This window comes from Rhineura floridana, chromosome 3 (assembly GCF_030035675.1).
Source record: "Rhineura floridana isolate rRhiFlo1 chromosome 3, rRhiFlo1.hap2, whole genome shotgun sequence".
In the NCBI taxonomy this organism is placed as follows: domain Eukaryota; kingdom Metazoa; phylum Chordata; class Lepidosauria; order Squamata; family Rhineuridae; genus Rhineura; species Rhineura floridana.
Genome location: NC_084482.1, coordinates 1,243,999 through 1,263,382, shown reverse-complemented (window position 1 = coordinate 1,263,382; position 19,384 = coordinate 1,243,999). Strand labels below are relative to the sequence as shown.

Genomic DNA, 19,384 nt, shown 5'->3' with positions numbered 1-19,384 from the left:
TTGACAAGGTGCTTGGACAGGTGCGCGCAACCACTTCTGTTCTGGACCCTTGCCCCTCATGGCTAATAAAAGCTAGCAGGGATGGAACAGCCGGTTGGGCCAGGGAGGTGATTAATGCCTCATTACGAGAAGGAGTGGTCCCTGGCTGCCTAAAAGAGGCGGTAGTGAGACCACTTCTGAAAAAATCTTCCCTAGACCCAGAAGATCTTAATAACTATAGACCGGTGGCAAATGTCCCATTCCTGGGCAAGGTCCTAGAACGAGTGGTTGCTAGCCAGCTCCAGACACTCTTGGATGAGACCGATTATCTGGATCCATTTCAGTCGGGTTTCAGGCCTGGTTTTGGCACGGAGACAGCCTTGGTCGCCCTGTATGATGACCTTTGTCAGGAGAAAGACAGGGAGAGTGTGACTCTGCTGATTCTCCTTGATCTCTCAGCGGCTTTTGATACCATCGACCATGGTACCCTTCTGGGGAGACTCGCTGATCTGGGAGTAGGAGGCACTGCTTGGCGGTGGTTCTGCTCCTACTTGGTGGGTCGTCTCCAGAAGGTAGTGCTTGGGGAACACTGTTTGGCACCCTGGGTTCTCCAGTATGGAGTGCCGCAGGGGTCAGTTCTGTCCCCCATGCTTTTTAACATCTACATGAAGCCGTTGGGTACGGTCATCCGGAGCTTTGGAGTGCGTTGCCATCAGTATGCTGATGACACGCAGCTCTATTTCTCCTTTTCATCTTCAGGTGAGGCTGTCAATGTGCCGAACCGTTGCCTGGCTGCGACAATGGACTGGATGAGAGCTAATAAACTGAGGCTTAATCCAGACAAGACTGAGATGCTGCTAGTAGGAGGTTCTTCTGACCGGATGGTGGATGTTCAACCTGTTCTGGATGGGGTTGCACTCCCCCTGAAGGAGCAGGTTCGCAGCCTGGGAGTTTTCCTAGATTCATCCCTGTCACTCGAGGCTCAGGTAGCCACGGTGGCCCGGAATGCTTTCTACCAACTTCGGTTGGTGGCCCAGCTGCGCCCCTATCTGGACAGGGAAAATCTCGCTGCAGTTGTCCATGCGCTGGTAACCTCCAAATTAGATTACTGCAATGCGCTCTACGTGGGGCTGCCTTTGAAGACGGTCCGGAAATTGCAGCTCGTGCAAAATGCAGCAGCCAGACTGTTGATAGGGACAAGGCGGTCTGAACATATAACACCGATTCTGGCCCGCCTGCATTGGCTGCCTATATTATTTATTTATTTATTTGGTTGCATTTATATACCGCCCATAGCAAGTAGCTCTCAGGGCGGTAAACAGCATAGGATAAAATACATACATCGTAATAATAAAATCACAAAACATATATGACATAAAGAAAAACAAAATACAGTTAAACAGAATATAAAAGATAAAGGCTTAGTATACAAGATTAAAAAGCTAAAAAGATTAGAGTGATTAAAATGCCTGGGAGCATAAGAAGGTCTTTACCTGGCGCCGAAAAGATAATAGTGTAGGCGCCAGGCGTACCTCTTCGGGGAGGCTATTCCACAACTTGGGGGCCACCACAGAAAAGGCCCTATGTTTCCGGGCTCGATTCAAAGTGTTGATTTTAACCTATAAAGCCTTACACGGCTTGGGACCACACTACCTGATGGAACGCCTCTGCCGATATAAACCTACCCATACACTGCGTTCAACATCGAAGGCCCTCCTCCGGGTGCCTCCTCAGAGGGAGGCTCGGAGGATGACAACAAGAAAGAGGGCCTTCTCAGTGGTGGCCCCCGAATTGTGGAACGATCTTCCTGATGAGGCACGCCTGGTGCCAAGATTACTATCCTTTCGGCGCCAGGTTAAAACTTTCCTCTTCTCCCAGGCATTTTAGCATTTTAGTATTTTAATATGTGTTTTGTCTGTTTTAAACTGTTTAAAATTTTGAAATTTTGGATGTTGTTTTAAATTGTTTAAATATGGGTTTTAATTGTAGATGGAAGTTTTAGTTTGTGCACCGCCCAGAGAGCTTCGGCTACGGGGTGGTATAGAAATTTAATAAAATAAATAAATAAATAAATAGAGAAAACAATTTGCCTTTCAAATCTGAGTTTCTTTGCTAACCAGCTCTTACTGTGTTTTCATCTGTATACTGTCTTGTGATACTTTATATGAAAATGCAGTTTATAAATATTTATATTGCTATTTCTACTACTGCTACTGCTGTCAGTATTATTATTATTAGTAGTAGTACAAGAGCAACTTTTAATTTTATTACTTAGTTGCAAAGTTGATGGGGTGTTTTTGTTTCCTGAATTGCTGTCCCCTCTTGCTAAAATAAATAGGGCAGCAACTCTAAAGATATATTTATGTAATAATATCAAAAATATTACAAAAATGTAAATGCAAAACACATTTGAACAAGAACAGATATCTAGTTAGCTCTATTACAAAAATGTGTGGGTTTACGAAGTTTATCTTGACAACAATACATTTTAGAAGTCATAGTGAAAACAAAATCGTAGATAAGAAATTAATTTTTGGTGCATAGCAGTGAATTATTATTTTTAAATGAGTGGAGAAGGTAGCAAAAGCCATACAGTGGCATTCCCTCCTCTATTTTCAGAGCCCAGCCACTAGTTGTAGGAATCCTGTGCTTGGATTAAAGTGTCCCAGTTGAGTTACTTGGATGACAATCCTCATGTGATGGCCTCCTTGCTATTTTCTGCAGGCATTCTTTGAAACAGCCAGTCTGATGAGCCAGGTCTCCCACATCCACTTGGCTTTTGTGCATGGGGTTTGTGTACGGGGCTTGGAGAGTGAGTATTAAAAACTTCATGCTGCATGGCTTCTCCCTGCCTTGTTTGGCTCTCTGAAATATAATTGTCTTGCCTTCTAGGCTGCCCCTCAGGTTTCAGTATTTTATTCTTGCAGTTCTGTACTTTATTTTTGTCTCATTTTTAATTTGGGAAAACAGTTCCAAACTGACACCACTTACCCATGTTTAATCATGTCTCGACAGATACCTTTGGAGGTCACTTGCCTTCCATTCCCAGCCTATGGTTCATCTTCCTTTTGTGGCTATCTTAGATGAGAGCAATCAAAATAGCCCTTTCCCAATCATGTTTTACAGCCTGTAACCCACTGTTGTGGAGCAAGGATTCTAAACCTATTATGTTTCAGGTTTATCACCTTCTTTGTCCTGCTTTCAGATATAATGGTGGAAGAGTACATTGAGCATGGCCCCTTGGATGTCTTCTTGAGAAAGAACAAAGGGCAGATAACAGTGGGCTGGAAATTTACTGTTGCTGCACAGTTAGCTAGTGCCCTGAATTACTTGGTAAGTCTCCTGTGATAGGTTTGGAGCTGACCTCCTAAGGGTGTCTGAAGGTTGTTTGGGCCAGATCTCAAGTGTATATCTGTCTTATACCACTTTAATTGCTAGGGCTTCCCTTAAAGCAGGGATGCGGAGTCTGTGGCCCTCCAGTTGTTGTTGAACTCAGTCCCGTCAGCCCCAGCCAGCATGGTCAATAGTCAGGAATGACTAGAGTTGGGAATTCATGGTTATGTGGCATGCCACAGGTTCCTCACTCTTGCCCTAAAGAATCCTGGGAATTGTGGTTTAATGAGGGTATTTGGTTAGACTGAGATCCTTCCCTCGCCGCCCAGAACTGCAGTGCTCTGAGGAGATGAATAACCATTAAACTAATCCTGCCTTGTAAATTATGACCTTGAAAACCACCTTGAGAGGAGCAGGAGGGGCAGAATTGTACACTAGGGATCACTTTTAAGTTCCACAACTAGATAGATGATGATCACAGAACTGGAGATGGTTATCCATTGTGAAACTATTTAAAACTTGAACTTGTTTCTGTTAACATGGTGATTCTGAGGCACAGAGTTCAGACAGAAGTCTTGCACAGACTGGAGTTGGAAGCTCCAACTTCCTGCTATTAAATTAACTCTTCCTTTTAGAAATGACTTCTGAAATCTGTCTGACACAGGCGTGTCAAAGACATGAGGTTTTTCACAGACTTCCTTTTTGTATTTGTCTAAACAGGAAGGCAAAAACCTGGTGCATGGCAACGTATGTGCCAAGAACATTCTGTTGGCCAGGAAAGGTTTGGAAGACGGCTTGATGCCCTTCATTAAGCTCAGTGACCCTGGAGTCAGTTTCACTGTCCTCTCCCAAGAAGGTAGACCTTTCCCTTCAGTACCTGGGGGCTGGTTCCCTTTCCATGGTTGCTTTCATTGAAGGTACATGGCTTTGGGGTTGGGTAGAAGGGATTAATTTGGACACATTGGCCCCATCTGCATGTCATGGTAAGCCATAATCTGCCGTTTCCTATGAACAAGCATTGTGCTAGTTCATGTTGCTATTTCACACTGCCCTTCTTGGAGCTAGTAATAACAAACCCTGAGTGTCAGCTTACCATGGTGTGTGTACTGTGCTCGTGGTTTGTTTCTAAACTATGATGATAAGCCAAGAACAAACCATGCTCACAAATGATCCAGTAGACACCATTCCCTGAGAGCAGCACAGCATTCAAAAGCAGCATAGAGGTGGTGGTGGGGTTCAAGACAGGGAGCAATTGATTGCCTGTGGCCTGCTTCCAGTGTCGGGCAGCTGCACCCTAAGTCTTATGCTGCATCTCTTGCCAGTCTTTTGGGGATTATTCATTTTATTTATAAATAAATAGCTTTTAGTTTAGTCCTAAGTTGCATTTGTCTTAATTAAAATATACAGTGATACATTTCTTTAAAAACCTATAGACAGTGCTAAAGACAGCAGCTGCATGATTTCCATTAAAACTCAATCTTATTTGCAGCATTGCATCTAATATGTGAGGAATATGTCCTCTGTTTGTCTATTCATCTTCTTCGGCTTGGCATTATAGCTGACCCCTTTGCAGTTTTCCAAGTAAGTCTTCAGAGGCCCCTTGACAGGTGAAAAAGGCATCCCAGAGAAATTCCATAGATGCCTGCCCAGCTTTGTCAAGTTTAGTAATACTGAACTGTATCTTGTAACAGCCAAAGCAAGTGTCTAGTTAAGACTCTTCCTTGGATAAGAATAGTCATTTTGTATTGGAGGAACAGGAGTGTACCCTTCCCTCTAAGGCTGAGGCTTCCTGTGCTAGCCCAGCCTTCCCCAACCTCAGGTCCACATATATTGTTGGACTACAGCCACTGTCTTCCCAAACCATTGGCCGTGATGTCTGGGGATGATTGGGGAAGGCTTGGCTAGCCCATGCAATTTTCATTCCCATATTTGAGGGCAAAGAATTGCACACATTAACTAGCTAGGTGTACAGGCCTCCACATGGAGTGCCCACACTGCACGTTACATCCAATAGCAGCTCATATGAACATTGCCTAGGTAAGTGTCTGAACTACCCTTTCAGGGTAGTTCATATCTTTAGCAGAACTCACATTACACATGCCAGATGCTGCCTGCCGTTTGTGTTTACTTGTATCTTTTCCACAGAAAGATTTCTAACTCTTGACTTTCCTCCTTGAAAGAGCGAGTTGACCGGATTCCATGGATTGCTCCAGAGTGTGTCAAAGATGTAAGCAACCTCAGTACAGCAGCTGACAAGTGGAGCTTTGGAACCACATTGCTGGAGATATGCTTTGATGCGGATGTGCCACTAAAAGAACGGACCCCTTCAGAGGTAGCATTCTCCTTCTGCTTTTGTACCTATGAAAGGCTGCCCCATCTTGTTGCAAGGTTTTGAACAGGCTGCCTGTAGAAAGCAGAGTCCAGAGCCTAGTCAAATTCTGGGATGTATCTGCTGGGCAGGAAACAGATGTGCAGAGAGTGAGCTGTGGCTCTTCCATAGGAATGTTGTGCCAGTTTGCTGTTGGGTTTGGTTTCCTCAACTTACAGATACATAATTTTTATACCCAAAAGCAAAGCAAAATCTGTGACCAAAATACATACATTAAATTAGTCTTAAGGTTGTGAGTCACGTAGGCCCCCAGTTGTGAACTTGCCTTATGTAAGCTACTATTCTTTCACCCTCATCTGCAATAGGGTGCTTACAGGATTGTTGTAAGGGTTACTAAGATTAAAGCTTCATGTACGTTAACACTTCAATAGCAAGTCCTATTGAATTTAATGGAAATGACTCCCAGGTACATGCTCTAGGATTGTATAGATGCTAAGTATTATTGGGTAGAGAAATAGAAAATTGCTGAGTTTGCATTCTGTTTTCTGATTGCAAATCTAGTTGGGGTTGTGTGGCTTTTTATGTCCCCGCCCCCATAACATACAGTGGGGAGATTCCATCAGAGACTCGAATAACAGAGGGTAATGGAGGGCCAGGATGCCTGGAACGGTTCTCATGGCCATAAGAAGCAAAGCCATGGAACTCTGTCAGCTCTTTGGACCTTAGATATGCACTTCCCATTTTAGGTGTGAGAGCCCAAAATATATTTTTCTGAAGAGTTTGAAGATTTTCCATTTGTAGCCTGGCTTCACTTTGCAACTTAGACTCCTTTGTCCATAAATGGCTGGACTTCTTTTTGCAGAAAGAGCGTTTCTATGAGAAGAAACATCGCCTTCCAGAACCATCTTTCAAAGAACTTGCTACCTTAATTAGCCAGTGCCTGAACTATGCTCCTGGAGAGCGGCCTTCCTTTCGGACCATCTTGCGAGACCTCACCCAACTCCAGCCACATAGTAAGGATTCCAGAAGCCTCTAGGATGCTGAGATAGCAGTTGTTTAAACATATGAAAAAGTGTGTCTTCTTCCCCCCCTCCCCAGGAGTCTCAGAGTGCCATAGAAGGGGTTGATCGTAAACCAGGGCCAGTTAAGGTGTGATCAGGATAAACAATCCCGCTGTTTGTTGCCTCATCACAGTTGATTAAGTCTGAGTACCAGTGCAGACTGGGAATGCAGAAATTAAAATGTAAAACTTTTAAACACAAACCTCAGAATAAAATGTTGAATATGGAGCAAGGTATAAAATTCAAGAAAAGAAAAGGTAACAGTTAAATGTAGTGACTGCACTAGAAGTACAATATTATTTATTTATATATATATATATTTATTAGATTTATGTCTCACCCTTCCTCCCAGTAGGAGTCCAAGGCGGCAAACAAAAGCACTAAAAACACTCTAAAACACCATAAATATTACAAAACATCTTTAAAAACATATTAAAACAAAACATCTTTAAAAACATCTTTAAAAAAAAGCTTTAAAAACATATTAAAGAATAATTCCAACACAGATGCAGTCTGTTTTATATAAGGCACCATGAAGAAGCGTACAATTGCCTGGTTGTCACATGACCAAACCATGGCTTAGCTTGAGTGTATGGGCTCCAGAGGAGGAGATTGTGGCTGCTGTACTCCTCCCTGGTTATTTTGCTGCTGTGCTGAGCAAAGCCATTGCTTTCCCTAGCTTGTTGTTCAAACCTGGACTCATGGTTTAACTCTCTCCAGATAACCACGAGCTGTAACCTATGTTTGTTCTGTGGTTTATGGCTCATGGCTTGTCTGGGAGAGCTAAAGCATGAGCCTGGGTTTGGACAACACTGTAAGCTAAACCACAGCTTAGCATGGTGCAGCAGCAAAATGACCCAGGAGGAACAAAGCAGCTGCCATCTCCTCTCTAGGAGCCCATGCATTCCCACCAAGCCATGGTTTGGCTTAACATAACGTGATAACCTAGGGTAAAACTAACCTAAGAACTTGATGCTTGACTCAAATGGGGAACAAAAAAGTTGTGAGACAACAAAATCTAGTGCCGCTCAAATATTAGACTCCAATAAGGATCGCTTATGACTTGCATGACACAGTGTGCAATCTTGTTACCTTTGCTCTCTCTCCAACCTTTGTGCAGGTCTCCTGAGATCAACCGGTGCATTTTGCTGTTTGAATCTATTACCTTCTAGCTAGTGTACATCTCACTTTGTGTTTCTCAACTCCTTCTTGTTTTTCAGACCTCCTTGACATCACCTCTGTGAACCCTGAATTCCCTGTATCTGATCCTACTATCTTTCAGAAGCGCTACCTGAAGAAGATTCGAGATCTGGGTGAGGTAATTCACCCTTGTTAGTGAAACATCATCACTAATTTTCTTTCTTCAGTTCTTATCAAGTAAGAACTGAAACAGAAGAACAAAGCCCTTTGTAATTTATCTGTTCCCTGGCTGTACCATTTCCAATGGCAAGTGCAGAATCAAATATTTGAATCCTCACCACACGTCAAAAAAATGCATACAAAACTAGTCTATCAGGCAAAAGCTGACACAGAACCTTCTCCCTGACATGGTGGGCTTGTATGTATAGGGAGCATTTCAGATGGGGGATCATTCAAACATCCAATCCCAAACCTGCAACCCAGCACAAATTCAGATGGGGGTCTGACACCATATTTCAGCTATTGTAAGGGATGTGCAGACATACCCACACATTCGGTGAACACATGAGGAAGAGTGGGATGACACCCTTTAGCCAAGCCAGTGTGGCAACATATCCTGTTAGTTCAGATATATAGCTGTATGCGCCTAAGGGTCCTCTGTTTGTTCATCCCCTTCACACTAACACTGAATATGCAGTCACTGGGGGATGAAATGCTGGTGTTGGGGGGCATGGCTAGCAAGTATAGTCTCATTCACTCTTCACGCATTCCTTGAAGGGGTGGGTGGGGTTCTGAACACCCTGGTAATGAAAATAGTGAAAACCCTGGTGTGAGAACAGATGTGTGTCCTGCAACATAGATGCTCAATTTGTATCATGGTAGACCATGGTTTGGAAGCCAAGTGGTCTGGCAAACCGTGGTTTAGGACTGCTTGGTTGTTTTCATTTTCTTTTGAGAATAGTATTCCCATCTATAGGAGCAGTACCCTCCAGAGGCAGAACAGTAACTATAGTTTTTCAATTCAAACATCATGCCAAACCATGATTTGCAAACCCACTTCACACCATGTGTTTTTAATCTGACTTGCTGGCCAATCACAAACCATGGCTTAGTCAATTTGGACACCATGCCAAACTATTGTTAAGCTTCGCTTATATTCAGGATGATTTTTGTTTTTTGCAAGTCATAAACTATCTTTCCGAGAATAAGTGCACACTATGTCCTTTTTAGGAGGTGTTGCCACTTTTTGTCAATCCACCTCCTTAGTGCCATCCGAATGCTATATTGGGCTCATCTGGCTTGATTATTCCATTGGTAGAACAACAAGTCAAGCCCACTTTGCCTGAAGAGGCTGTGTGGAACATGAAGTAGGATAGCAAATGGAGAAGATTGGTTTTAGCCAGAGAAAAATCTAAAGACAAAAAAAGATGCAGATAGATATGGTTCCCAATGCATTTTGAAGTAAGTTTTTATCAAGGGAAATACAAAAAGACAACATCCATTGTAATAAACTGTATTAAATGTACTACAGTATTTAGCCTATATGTGTGTGTCTTAAAAACTCAAATATTTAAACAATATTTAACAGCCAGACATTACTTCTAGATAGTTTCCTAAAACTCCATCTGGAACCATATCTACTTGTGAAGCTGTCTTTTTGCTTTTGTTGCTAGCAATGGAATCTTTGGGAAATGTTGCTCAGTTCAGACTTGCTTGTGAAATCCAGTCTTTGGCTTATGCCAGTATGTCAGCAGAGCTGATAGGGATATTGGGCAAAGTGATCTTGTTCTCAGATTAATTCCTGCCCTGGTTTGTGGCAAGGGATTGTTCCACCGGAGAATGTTCTTGGAGATGAGTCCTCCCCCTGGAGAAAGTGACGTGCCCTAGCCAAATGCAGTGTAGGCTCTGACGAAGTAAAAGCTGGAATGGTTTTTCTTTTGAAATATCAAATCCTTGGCTTGCTTGTTTTTCTCTCATTCCACTAGGGTCACTTTGGCAAAGTGAGCTTGTACTGCTATGATCCCACCAATGATGGCACTGGTGAGATGGTAGCAGTGAAGTCATTGAAATCGGGCTGCAGCCAGCAGCTGCTGACCAGCTGGAAAAAGGAAATTGAGATCTTGAAGACCCTCTACCATGAGAATATTGTCAAATACAAGGGTTGTTGCAGTGAGCAAGGTATGGGATCTGCTAAATTGGCTCCTCAAGGGCTGGATGATGGTTAATTAAGCATAGGAGTGCATTGGGGGGAAATGCGAGAGAGGATATGACAATGGGATCATGTTCTCTTCTATGACATTCCTTTCTCAGTTACCTTCAGAACTCTCACAGCTTGATGGACCTTACAGAGTGCATCTCCTCTTCTCCTACTCTCCTCCCAAAGTTTCTGTTTTAATCCTAGCATCAGGGGAATTACTGCTTGAGAAGTTTCTAGGAATTGTGGGAAATCAGTTGCAGAATCAGTTCAGATGAGAGAGTTGCATTGCTTCTGTCTATCTAAGGAGAGGTGACATGGAGTCACAGTAGGGACTCGAAGAACCCTCTCTTGTAGAACTAATCAGGGTGGAATAATAGAAGGGGACAATATATGAATATTTTTAAGAGGTTGGGAATGTAAAGAATGTAAAGCAAAAGTTCCTGTTCCATCCCTGCACATTGTATTTCACCATACAGCTACATCTGCTGTGTGTGATCCTACTGATAGACTGGACTTGGACCCCAAGAGTCCTTGGTTCATATTCCACCTCAGCCACAGGCATACACCGTGGCCTTGGTCATCACTATCTGTCATGCTCCCATGTCAGGGCTTCTAAAGACAGTGAAGTATCGGCAGGTAATGACATTTCCTTTTGGAGTAATATAATTGTCTGAAATTTCAATTCCAGGGGAAAAGGTTGTGCAGCTTATCATGGAGTATGTGCCTTTGGGGAGCCTGAGAGATTATTTGCCCAAGCACAATGTCAGCCTGGCTCATATTCTCCTCTTTGCCCAGCAGATTTGTGAGGTAAAGTTTATCAGCTTTGGACACAAAATTCATGTGGCTGCTTTGTTTTGGAATTATATTCTTATGGTTGAAGCAGGTTAGGGGATTGCTTAAATGGCTGCTGCCTGGCTCCGGGAAGAGAATGTGTGTGCTCTTAAATTAAATCAGTGTAAGCTGAGATTCAAGATTCCTCCTTTGATTCTGAGTATAGCCCTTAACTGTTGGACGTTTTGGCTTCCTTGGCTGCAAGGTTGGTGGGAAGTAACACTGTATGTGTTCTCCGCAGGGAATGGCTTATCTGCACTCCTTGCGCTACATCCACAGAGATCTGGCAGCCAGAAACGTACTTCTAGAGAACGAGAATGTAGTGAAGATTGGAGACTTTGGCCTTGCCAAAGCCATCCCTGAAGGACATGAATATTACCGTGTCTGTGAAGATGGAGACAGCCCCGTCTTTTGGTAAGACAGTATTTGCAAATGTTCATGGCTTTCAGAGATTAGAGGGGTTTAACTGCATTGTAATCCAGTGGTGAAACATGGCAAGTTGTTCTTCTGAATACACCCATAAACGTCTCTTAAGAGAATTAGCTGCCCTTCTACTTTGTTATCCTTTCTTCTGGTTAATATTGCCATGCGTTTACCTTCTTCCCCTAATACATGCAGGACATGGCAGCAGCGGTGTGCTTCAGTAGTTTCCATGAGTGAACTCTAAAATGGAGCTCTGAAAAATAAGGACTTTAGTCTTACATTGTATAGAAGAATGTCAAAAGTACATGGCCTGTTTGTGAGCTCTCAGAGGCATCTGGCTAGTTGCTGTTGGAGACAGAAATTGGACTGAATGAACCTTGACTTGATCTAGCAAGGCGGGCCATGATATATATCTGCCAGGAAACCATGATACCTAAACTGTACTTACATGTTCAAGAGGTAGCATTCTCCCTGGGGGATAACCTTCACGCCCTTGTTGTAAGCTTTTCAGAAGCTACACATGTTCCTGTTGGGACATGGATTGCTAGACTAGATGGACCTTTAATTGAATTTTACATTTCTTAATTTGCTTTTCATCAGCTCGGTTTTGTTGTTTTTCCATGTGCTTGCAGGTATGCTGTGGAGTGCCTGAAGGAGTGTAAATTCTACTATGCTTCTGATGTTTGGTCCTTTGGGGTTACTTTATATGAACTTCTGACACGTTGTGATTCTAGTCAAAGCCCCCCAACGGTGAGTCCAGTTACTGGGGTTACAAGGGAGCTTAAAACATCTGTTTAGCAGTGCTGTGGCATGTAAGGCTCCAAGCCTATGAATATCCATTGTGTGTTGAGATGCAATCGAATAGTTCCACATCAGGAGACTGGCTATGCTGTTTCATTTGCAGTTCAGTTGTCCAGGGTGCTTTGGCCCATGCTGGCCCTGCGGCTAACTGCAATTAGAGCAGAGCCTGTGTACACTATACAGTTCCTACGTGTATATAAGGATATTCAAGGGGATTAAGCAATATCTGCTTTATCCTGGTAAGCTTCTTGCACTCCTGATTAAATCCTCCTGTATCCAGCTGAAAGTATGAGATGCTACTGCATAGCCACGCATCTGGAGGTTTTTTTCTGGAAAATCTGCCTACAGTTCCTCTGTTGTGTACATCTGTTATGTACATTATGGATTCCTTTGAAGAACAAAGAACTTGCTATGTATGGCATCTCCCTGTCTCTTTGCTAAAGTGCTCATTAACAGATTTCTTCCTGTTGTCTTAGAAATTCATTGAGATGATTGGAGCAACTCAGGGTCAAATGACGGTGCTGAGGCTTATAGAGCTACTGGATAGAGGGAAAAGTCTGCCCATCCCAAAGGACTGCCCTTGTGAGGTAAGTCTGGTTCTCCCTTGTATCTTCCTCTGATTACTATTTCTTGCAGAATCTGTAGCCCAGGGATCATTTGGCTACATGTGTGTGTGCATGTGTGTAATCTCTCAGACAGAATTTAGAAGCTCTTTAAAAGTTTGTTTCTAGCCTTCATTATTTCTATTAAAGCTCTCTGGCCCACAGAGCTAATTAAGTCCACCAGGCCTCTGAATTTGATCCAGAAGGCCATTTTGGGCAAACCACAGCCACCTCATCTCCTATGTCAGATGGGGAGATCTATTTTCTCCAATCTTAGCTCTAAGCACCACAGAACTAAAATTGGAGATAAGACTCTCTTTTTAATAGGCAGAAATCTATTTCTGATCTTAGCACCTTTGCACCACATTGTGAGGATCAGAGATAAGCCTCTGTCTGCTTCTTTGGCTTGAAATTTAATCATCTGATGTTATGTTTGATTGACAGGTGTGTGACCCCACCCACTTCTCAAAATGGTCCACAGAGGTGGACCCAGTTCTGGATCTGGCCCTCCTGATATAGCAGAAACATTTGTTTGTTAAATGGAACTGGAATTTGACCCTGAGCTCCATTACATACAAAATACAATAGTCAAAATTAATATTTCATGAAAGATACCTCAACATTAATTTATGTCTCTAGTTGTAATTCATTTCTAGAGTACAATAACAGGTTGTGAGGGTCAGAGTCATCCATTCCCAATTGCTAAAGGAGGTTGGCAGAAGACCAGTGGATACAACATCTGGGACTAACATTTCCATGGGGTGACCTGAGAAGTCCCAAAAAGATTTAAGTTCTTCCCTGACCTGTGGCAGTAAGAAAAGGAGAGGTTCTGTATTGCTTTGAAAGCTAACTGGTTCCTAAGACTAACCCCTTTGTGGGCATGAGCCTAATCCATCCAGTGTTGCAAATGCTCTCGTTCCTACCCCTTTAAGTTCAGCAAGAGTTGCTATAGCACTGCTTACAACACAATCCCAGTCATGTCTACTTGGAAGTATTACTGAGTTCATTGGGTTGGAAGTGATTGCAGCCATAGTATTGCTCACATTCTTTCACAGGCTACAGCACAGGTCATGTTAGACTTCTGGTGCTTAAAGAAGATGGCAAACATCTGAAGACGTTCCCAGTCTGTCATAAGTTCTGGATTGCTTCCTGTTCTAAACAGAGCAGTACTAAGAAGGGTTGATTATGTTTTATAATTAGAAAAAAATGAATTCTGGAAGAATATAATAAGAGCAATTGAAATAATTACATTACCAGTGGGCCCTTTAAATATTATTTGGGTTGTATCAAAGACTTAGTATTTGTAATGGGCAGGGAATTAGTACCACATTTACTGACTGCTGCCAGCATAGCTATTTGTTAGAACTGGAAAAAATGAGAACACCAACTTTGGAAGAATGGGTAACTAAAGTATGCCCTAGAGCAGCCTTTCCCAGCCAGTTGTTGGGCCACAATCCCCATCTTTCCTGACCATTGGCAATGCTGGCTGAGGCTGATGGGAGTTGTGGTCCAACAACATCTGGAGGCACACAGGTTGGGAAAGGCTGCACTAGACTATTGTATGGATGGTTAAATTAAAAAATATGGTCAGAGTTAGAGAGGGAAGCAAAATCCTTCCTTAATGGAAAAATTGAGTGTTTTCATTATTTATTGGTGTAAGAAGGCACAATATAACACAGACCCACACAAGTTATTGGGGGCATTAGGAGATCTATATACCTCATTAGATTATATATTGGTAATTTAATGATTGTTTGTATATATGGTTGCCTGTTTTATGTATATTGGATTGACTCTTATATTTACTTAAATTTTAAAAAAAGAATGAAAACCTATATACTAAACATATATTAACCACTGTATAGTTTTCTATAAATGTGATATACAAAGGATACTTGCTAGCTGTGAGGACTTTGTGCCCTGCGGCAGTTAATGATGTAAACTTGAGTCAGAGATATAAGAGAATTGTAGCGGCTTTTGATTGCTGCTGTTTTACACCTCTCCATCTCCCAGCAATGGCTCTTAGAGCAAAAGCCATAGAGCTGTCCACCTGTTTTGTTTTTACCATCCTTAGAATAGCTCAAAATGGCTTACATATACATTCCCATCCACAAAACTGATGACAGGGCCAGAGCAGCTTCAGCGGTAGAACTCCAACTTGTATTTTTAGACCATTCTCTGGGGTAACTTTCTCTTATTGTTCTGTGTGGCATTCTAAATGTGTGTCTTTTTCTGCAGATTTACCGCCTAATGAAAAACTGTTGGGAATCGGAAGCTTCATTCCGCCCAGCCTTCACAAACCTCGTGCCTGTCCTCAGAGCCTTCCATGAAAAGTACAGGTCCCAGGCCCCCTCAGTTTTCAGTGTGTGTTGAACATGATGCAGAGGATCTTGGTCAAATACCATGTTCTTCTATGTACTCAGTGTCTTGATGCTGTTTCTGTGTGCCTAGAAAGCCACAGTGCCATGGACGCTGTGTCAAAGGGTTGGCACACTTTGAGACTCCTGCTGTTTTGGTATCTAGAGCCAGCATAGAGCATTTCTGCCTTTTTGCCCTAACCAAATGTGATGGAACTTGGGTACAAAGTTTCTGTCCTGAACAAAGGCAGAGGCTGTTTATGAAACAGAGTCTGTTGCTGTACCCAGCCCATGCCTGAGTAGTCTGGAAGGCCAAGGGACTTGGTCTGAGTATGTGACATCACAGGTATAGAAAAGTGAGTGACACTTGAGTTCTTCACTGTCTTTTAATGGACTCCTGGGCCTACTGGTCTAGTGCAGAGAGAGAGAGTATGCAGCTTGGATTAAAAGGACACTGGGAAGGAGGCTAAAGTTAGTCAAGCGCAATGCTCTGGCTTACTATAGGAAATAATTGTCTTGGACAGAATGTTAAGTGCTGCATCTGCTTACTGAAGAGACGGAGGCCATCTGGTCCTTTCATGTTCCTTGGAAAAACGTTGCAAGAAAATGTTCTTTTTCTGAGACTTGCCTTTGGCCTTTTTTCAAAGTAACTGCTTTTGACTCCCAAAGATGTATGAACTACTCTTTCCCCCACCACCACCTGGTTTCTAGGTATTTCAGAATTTCTGGAGCCTTTAGATATCACCATCTTCCACCTTTAGTATAACCATCTTTGCACTTCCTCTTTGGACAAGGCCCTCATCTACCCATTGTGGAGCCAGGTATGGGCTCAGCTGATTGGATACTAGAGAGGTGAATGTCTTATCATATGTAAGTTGTCATACCTCTACACTGAGGGGATTGCTGCCAAAAAGCTAACTTTGCTTCATCCCAAATGAAGAAAAGGTTCTTCTTGTTGTCCAGATATACACCCCCACTAATGAGAACTCACCCCATACAGTAAACACCTCACTTGTTCTCTTGGAACGCCCTCAGAGCCTGCTGTCAAGGTTATAAACAGACCTGCCTTTTTGTTGTACCAAGACCCATTCTCTTTGTTGTTGGTTTTGAGCAACCAACCAATACTCTGTCCGTGCACAACCCGTCCTCAGATGTTGCCAATCAGAAGCTGTACATTTAAAGTGAGGAGGAGGTGAAAAGGAAGCCTCAAATTGTATTGAAATTGAAGATGATTAATGCGTTTTGGCCACTAACTTGGTTACCGTTGCCCAATAACCAAACATGTAGTGAAGTAACAGTGGCTTCTGCTGGCAAGGCCACATCCTGGAAAAGCCAGCTGTCGCATACGCCTCAGAGGGACTCAGATGTGACCCTGGTCAGTTTTTTAAAATGCCTTCTTTCTAAGCCATAGGAGCTATTATTTTCATTCCAAGTCTTCAGGGTCATTCTTACCAAATCTGTTTTGAGCAGAGCCAACTCTATTTCCATAGATGCATTTCAGATCCTGTTTGAGAGGTGCTCTTGGCTCCAAGTTATGGGCATGCTCTGTAGGGTGCTACATGGCCGTTATGCTAGTTTGCCTTCAATACTAATTCCTCCATTGACAACCTGCATTCTCAGGCAGCGGTGTCTTCTCCATATTGGGGACTGGTGCTGACTGCATTTGGTTAACCTGAGACTGTAGAATATTGATGAGCCTGTCCCACACTGGTTCTCTTCTGACAGAGCCAAGGGAGGTGGAACCAGGCAGTTGTTGACACACTTGCCTCTTATGTGGCTCTTTATATCGTTAAAGACTGCCTTTAAGAATGAGCGGGTTCTGCAGTATAATCTCCTTTTGGAGGGGATGGGCATATAATATAAAGGAACAATATGTCCAGATTGTTTAAAATCCTTCATGCATTGCTACCTGTGCTGTGAAAGCCAGTTGTGCATTTGGACATAAATCAATATGATGCAACTGCTTATTTCTTCATCGGTCCAGTTCTCCAAAGGCTAAAAGGAACCCCTACCCTGCTTCTAGATGGCCACTTAGCTGAGGTATAACACTTAAAAGGAGGTGATGTAGAGGAAGGGAATGCAAAAGGAGCCAGCAAGGCCCCTGAGTATATTGCCCATTTTACCTAAGCAATTTAGGTCTTCAAACTCTTTGGCTGGTGTCCAAGTTGATGCACAGCTCTTAATACCAAATGTCCAGAACTGGAGGTGGGATGTGTGTCTTAAAATGCTTCATACAATGTGTTTATTCTCGGGGGCTTTAATCGGCTACCTTTGTACCAAATAGGGTGTGATATGCATGATTATGTCTGGGTTTTTGATGGGTACACCTGGCAATCCCAGATGTAGACTGACCAAAAAACCCCTTTGTTTGACCTATCTTGGTGGCCTGCTCTTAATCACCCAATGATGTTTGGCAGAATATATTATTGCATGAGTATGCCTTTCTTTTTTGGCTTGAAGGCCAAATATATGCCAGAATAGTTCAGAGATGGCAAGTGGAGCACTGCTAGGATTTTTGAGCCAAAGGTAAAACAAGTCAAATGTACCTATCAGGAACTCCTAGAAGGTAGGTAAGGGATATGTAAATCCTGTCCTGTCCCACCGCTGGCAGACATGGGCAAGACCCAGAAAACTGTGACAGTAGAGCCTAAGGGAGCAGGGCAGCACGCTCCTGTGCCTGCTTGCTTAGACGTCTGTCCTCTTGAGCTTAATAGGGTGACATACAAATAAAGTTCTATAGGACTGCAGCCTTAGGTTTGTTTTTATTGAACATTATCCCCCATGTTCTTTAAAGTGTGTGTAGCATTAAGGGGATGTGGTTTTCCTTTCAACTGTGACTTTATAAAGACTTGTATGTTAGTTCTCAAGTCTGTGGGACCACTTGGCATAAAAAACAAGAGAGGTGTTTGGTGTTACATCACTTTTTATTCTTTTGGAGGACTGCATGCACAACTATGGGTAAACATGTTTTAAAACTTGTCTTATCTCTCTCTCCCTCATTGCACCCAAGCCTGCACTACCAGCCCTGTCTCTGGAGTGTGGAACAATGCCACCTGTCTTAGCTAGCAAGTTATCTTTGGCCTACAAAGCTAAACTGGAAAACTTTACAGCATTGTGCCTTTTGCATCTGGAGCTGCACTGAAGATTTGAGGCAAGGACTCCTCCCTCCACAGGAGCGTGGGCAAGCTTCAGCTCCGTCTCCCTTGCTTTTTCTGCATCCAAAGCTGCTCTGTGTGTGTATGGGTGTGTGTGAACGTATATGTACAGAGAGAATGAATGTGAGTTCTCTATTGGAAACCTTGCTCTAATGTGAATGTATTCTGTACTAGTCTAGCAGCAGCTAGAGTCATCAACCAAAAGTAATATGCTGGTAATGCCCTTTAAATTTTCTTCAATTAAACAGTGTGTAACTTTTAATGGCGCTATGGAGTCTTGATTACAGTAGGCTGTTTGCATAAAACTTACTGTTACTAGAAAACTACAATCTAGAGTATATAATCAAAATGTGACGTTGAAAGCACACACTGAGAGGTTATAAGGGTTTTTGTTTATAGCACCATCAACAAACATAAACAATCTTGTGGCACCTTAAAGCCTCTATGATTTATTATGCACAAATTCTCGAACATGGATTCCACTTCATCAAATGAGGTAGATCCTAGTCAACAAAATCGTATGTCATAATAAATCCATTAGTTTTTAAGTTGACATGAGACTCCTTTTGGTTTTTTATTTTTAACTGAGTTTTTTCATTGATAAACAGTGAATAACAAATAATCCACTTCACCCCCTTCCCCACCAGGCTGTTGTTGTGATGTGCCTTCAAGTTGATTACGACTTGAGGAGGCCTATGAATCAGCAACCTCCAGTAGCATCTGTCGTGAACCACCCTGTTCAGATCTTATAAGTTCAGGTCTGTGGCTTCCTTTCTGGAATGAATCCATCTCTTGTTTGGTCTTCCTCTTTTTCTACTCCCTTCTGTTTTTCCCAGCATTATTGTCTTTTCTAGTGAATCATGTCTTCTCATTATGTGTCCAAAGTATGATTACCCCAGTTTCATCATTTTAGCTTCTAGTGATAGTTCTGGTTTAATTTGGTCTGACACCCCACTATTTGTCTTTATCGCGGTCCATGGTATCCGCAAAGCTCTCCTCCAACACCACATTTCAAATGAGTGGATTTTTCTCTTATCCACTTTTTTCACTGTCCAACTTTCACATCCATACATAGAGATCAGGAATACCATGGTCTGAATGATCCTGACTTTAGTGTTCAGTGATCCATCTTTGTATTTGGGGACCTTTTCCAGTTCTCTCACAGCTGCCCTCCCC

At 42.7% G+C, this 19,384-nt stretch overlaps 1 protein-coding gene across 6 annotated transcripts in view; it reads left to right on the top strand.

Annotated features, from left to right (window-relative positions):
- TYK2 (tyrosine kinase 2) overlaps positions 1-18,470 on the top strand; it is an 81,595-nt gene extending 63,125 nt beyond the window's left edge. For 3 of the 6 annotated variants that reach the window (XM_061613760.1, XM_061613759.1, XM_061613762.1), the window contains exons 13-24: positions 2,704-2,791; positions 3,185-3,312; positions 4,033-4,168; positions 5,493-5,644; positions 6,504-6,654; positions 7,923-8,020; positions 9,828-10,020; positions 10,728-10,846; positions 11,112-11,284; positions 11,926-12,043; positions 12,571-12,681; positions 14,935-18,470. In XM_061613760.1, coding sequence (XP_061469744.1) covers positions 2,704-2,791; positions 3,185-3,312; positions 4,033-4,168; positions 5,493-5,644; positions 6,504-6,654; positions 7,923-8,020; positions 9,828-10,020; positions 10,728-10,846; positions 11,112-11,284; positions 11,926-12,043; positions 12,571-12,681; positions 14,935-15,069 — 1,602 coding nt within the window. In that variant the 3' untranslated portion in view covers positions 15,070-18,470. The remainder of the gene's footprint in view (positions 1-2,703; positions 2,792-3,184; positions 3,313-4,032; positions 4,169-5,492; positions 5,645-6,503; positions 6,655-7,922; positions 8,021-9,827; positions 10,021-10,727; positions 10,847-11,111; positions 11,285-11,925; positions 12,044-12,570; positions 12,682-14,934) is intronic. The other 3 variants (XR_009761121.1, XR_009761120.1, XR_009761119.1) reach the window with 3 other exon arrangements.
- The last annotated feature ends 914 nt before the right edge of the window (positions 18,471-19,384 follow it).